At 39.4% G+C, this 4,226-nt stretch overlaps 1 protein-coding gene across 1 annotated transcript; it reads right to left on the bottom strand.

Moving 5' to 3' along the window:
- Positions 1-1,237: 1,237 nt before the first annotated feature.
- LOC113904988 (olfactory receptor 52H1-like) lies at positions 1,238-2,179 on the bottom strand. The gene has a single exon (XM_027562036.1). It carries the CDS (start codon positions 2,177-2,179, stop codon positions 1,238-1,240), a length of 942 nt encoding a protein of 313 aa, XP_027417837.1.
- Between the last annotated feature and the right edge of the window lie 2,047 nt (positions 2,180-4,226).

Here is a 4,226-nt window from a genome sequence, read left to right on the forward strand (position 1 = left end):
AGTGGAGGCATAACAGAGAAGATAAAGCAGAACAGGAGTAGAGAGACCATGCAGAACTCTGGTATTCTGATCCAGATAAAAACGGATGAGTGTTTGACCCTCCGTAGTAAGGAAAGGGGTGCTTACTCTGGACTGGTAATCTGCAAATTGTTTAGAAAATAGGAGTAGACTTTAAGGTCAGATAGATATAGAAGGAAATCAGACATCAGCAACCTTAAGCCCATCGAACACCAAAAATAGTTATTTCTTAAATGATTTAGTGACTAAATGACTTGCTATGAGCAAGTCAGGCATACTGAATTTGAAGAGATAAAGAATAATATAAATTCAAAAAGAATAATATAAATACATTTTTGACATGAGACTACATGTCTTTTCGGATACAAAAATGAAGACTAGACTCAGTACTAACAGTGCTTCTAATTAGTCAAGTTTCAAGCCCACGTCTTAGTCTGTACATCTGTACGTGCTTTTCTCTTACTGGCTGTGGAATTTAGCTTCCTCTGTATATTTCTTCTTAGAAGCCTTTACCTTCTCCATCTTGTTGGGCTTTCTCAAGATTGAGTGAAAAATGAGCTTTGCCTTTCATCATTGCCTTCTTCCTTCCTTTGTTCAAAATAAACACCTGCAATCTCAGTTTAATAATTTCATGATTATTTGTCATCTTTTCTTTTGTATTTATTTTTAACTGAAAGATAATTACTTTACAATATTGTGTTGGTTTCTGCCATCATCAGCATGAATTAGCCACAGGTTTGCATATGTCCCCTCCCTCTTGAACATCCCTTGTCACTTTTTTCTTGATAAACATTTCTTATGTACTAAATACATGCCAGGACCTATACTTGATGCCATTCACAAACGGATTGTAGTAGCCAAACTGAAAGTCTAGGACCTCACAGAGTCATTAAGGTAGAAATTTCTTGCTCTATTATGACATAGAAATTACCATGATGTATAAACCTGGAAAAATTTTCAGATTCCTTAGAAATATCTTTATAAAGAAAAAAAGATACTGATCATTTTATTTATTTCATTTAAAGTTTTGTATCACACTGAGCACTCAAAAGAAATTGCCATTTTTTAGTTTCCAGAAACAATATTTAATATATACTATATATTATTTCTTAGACTAAAACTTTAATTTTTTGCAATTGAAATGACTGGGAAAACTTCTGTCAAAAATAATTAAAAAAACAAAACCACAGCCCCCTGCCTCCTAGATTTCAAGCACGTATCAATAGGACCTCATAGGAAAGAGCAGAAAAATGACTTTGTCTCGGATCTTCTTGGTCTTTACTCCATAGACGATAGGGTTGAGGGCAGGTGGGATGATAACATAGAGGTTGGCAAACACAATGTGAAAGGTCTGAGGGACATTGTGTCCAAAGCGATGTGCAAGGATGGAGAAGAATGCTGGTATATAGAACATGAGGATGACACAGACATGGGAACCACAGGTGCCCAGGGCCTTCTGACGAGCATCCTGAGAAGGGAGGTGAAATACAGCACAGAGGATAAGGATGTAGGAGACAGCAATTAGAATCACATCTGAGATGACGGCCATGAGGAGAACACAAAACCCATACCAAATATTGATGGAGATGTCAGCACAGGCTAGTCGGGCAACACCTATGTGCTCACAGTATGTGTGAGGGACGTTACGTGTCCTGCAGAAGGGTAGACGATTTACAATGAAAACACATGGGAAAATAACACAGAAGCTTCTGAAGGAGATTCCCACAGCAATTTTGACAATGGTTCTGGGAGTCAGAATAGTGTTGTATCTCAAGGGTGAACAGATGGCCACATAGCGGTCAAATGCCATGGCCATCAGTATAGATGAGTCTAAAACAAAGCTGAAGTGCAGAAAGAATAACTGTGTGAGACAGCCGGGAAAACTGATTCTCTGGGGACCAAACCAGAAGATGCTCAGAGTTTTTGGGACACAGGTGGTAGACAGTATAAGATCAGTAATAGCCAGCATGGAAAGGAAAAAGAACATGGGTGCATGAAGACTGTGCTCCGTTGCCATGAGAAGGACACTATTACCCACAATGGCCACGAAATAGATGAGGCAAAAGGGGATGCTGATCCAGACCTGGTGCTGCTCAAGTCCAGGAATACCCAAAAGGGTGAAGGCACCTGTGTTGTAGCCAGTCAGATTGAACGTGGTCATGGAGATCTGATGAATAGCTTCTGTGTCCTAAAACAAATTGTATGGAATGAACATTTAAAAAAAATCATATGGTAATTCTTCTTGCACCATTTTCTTAGGGTCGGCTTTTCTCTTTCTTATTGCCAAGAAAGAACCTCCCTTTTCTATTAAGACAATGCTCATCTCCTCTAGAAAGATGCTAAAGAACCAGTACTCCTGGTTATAATAACCAAGGCTCTCCAAGATATTCTTCAACATGCATAAAATGTTATTTCCATTTTAATGACTCAGTTTTCTCTGGGTCAATGTAATGTGTTGCTGTATAGAGAAAAATGACCTAACCACACACATGCTGAGAGACAGAAGGAAAATTAGAGAAGGAGGGGCATAATTTGGAAAATAAGATTTGTCCCATGGGCCAGATTCTTATCTTCCTCATTTTAAAAATAAAAACTAAAGCTCTGAGAGCTGTCTTACCAAAGATCTCATTTTTAGTAACTTGCAGAGCCAAGCACATTAGAGTCCACAGACAGCAGTGTTTTTTTGCTGCTGTCCCACTCCAGGTGACTTCCTCCATACCCTGTTAGACAAGGAGAATTGAGAGGAGCAGGAGGTATAGAGAAGTGTTTAAGGAAAGACAAAAACTGGAGCTGTAGCTTGTCACACCAACCTTATTGTAGTTGCAATGATTTCCCTGACACGAGAAAGTCTTGGGATTTGCAGACCATAATGTTCTCTGAGGCTGTGTTGTTTGATACCTCACCTTGGATTATAATGTAATAGCGGTTGCAGCTCACCCTCCAGCCCACTCTTAGGACTTAGTGAAGTGAGTGTAAGTACCTCAGTCATGTCCGACTCTTGGCGGCCCCATGGACTACACAGTCCATGGAATTCTCCAGGCCAGAATACTGGAGTGGGTAGCCTTCCCCTTCTCCAGGGGATCTTCCCAACTCAGGGATCAAACGCAGGTCTTCCTCATTGCGGTGGATTCTGTACCAGCTGAGCCACAAGGAAAGTCCAGGATTCCAGAGTCCTAACACTGCTGGAATGAGTAGCCTATCCCTTCTCCAGCAGATCTTCCTGACCCAGGAATCAATCCGGGGTCTCCTGCATTGCAGGCAGATTCTTTACCAACTGAGCTACAAGGGAAGCTGAGGCAATTATTTCAAGTGTGCTTTTTGATAAAGACAGAGATGACCTCTAGTGGAAGAAATACGGAATTTGTATATCCTAAATTCTGAGTCAAGATAAAAGCAAATAAGCAACCTCCATAACAACAGTTAATGTTTTTTGAGAACATTCAGTGTACGTTGTCTAAAGCTCTGTACAGGAAATCTCTTCTTTGATGCTCCTAACAACCCTAAGCCAAGAACATTACTCATACTTTCAATATATAGAAACTGAGGCAGGGAAAAAGTAAATAATTTGCCAAAGTCACGCAATGAGGAAATCAGTGTAAGTGTCTACACTACTTATCTCCAATCTATTCGTCCTTAAACCCATGTGATTCACATTTCTGTCCTCTCCTTTTCACTTCTGAAGGGCTGTCATGAAGGTCACCAATGATGTCTACATCCACCTTTTAGTCCTTGATGGACATCTCAGCAGCATTTGATACTACTGAGTATGTCCTCAATCTTTGAATCATTTTCTTAATGCTTTATCAACACTTTTGGAGTTTTTCTTCAACCAGCTGACATTTCAGCTCATCCTTTGATTATTCTTCTTTTTGGTGTCTCTTAAATCCTGACATCCTCAAGTCTCTACCTGAAGCCCTTTTCTCTTCTATCCATACTTTCCCTGAATTATATCATCAACTTTATATTGTCACCTCCTAATTCTTTAGATCTCATTTAGATCTTTCAAGACACACATCTCCAACTTCACTCTGAAGATCCTCTTTTGGACAGCTCATGGGCACCTCAAATTTAACTTTTAGAAAATTAAAATTAAAATCTATTGTATTTCTTCAGTAATTTGATGCCCCTTACTTTTCTAATATATCAGAGAATATGAGTTTCATCCATTAAATGACCCAAAGCAGTAACTTGAGATTCATCATTTACAC

The sequence above is a fragment of the Bos indicus x Bos taurus genome, chromosome 15 (assembly GCF_003369695.1).
Source record: "Bos indicus x Bos taurus breed Angus x Brahman F1 hybrid chromosome 15, Bos_hybrid_MaternalHap_v2.0, whole genome shotgun sequence".
NCBI classification, from domain to species: Eukaryota; Metazoa; Chordata; class Mammalia; order Artiodactyla; family Bovidae; genus Bos; species Bos indicus x Bos taurus.

Coding starts and splice junctions, on each gene's coding strand:
- LOC113904988 (XM_027562036.1), bottom strand. CDS start 2,179: ATGACCACGTTCAATCTGACTGGCTACAACACAGGTGCCTTCACCCTT.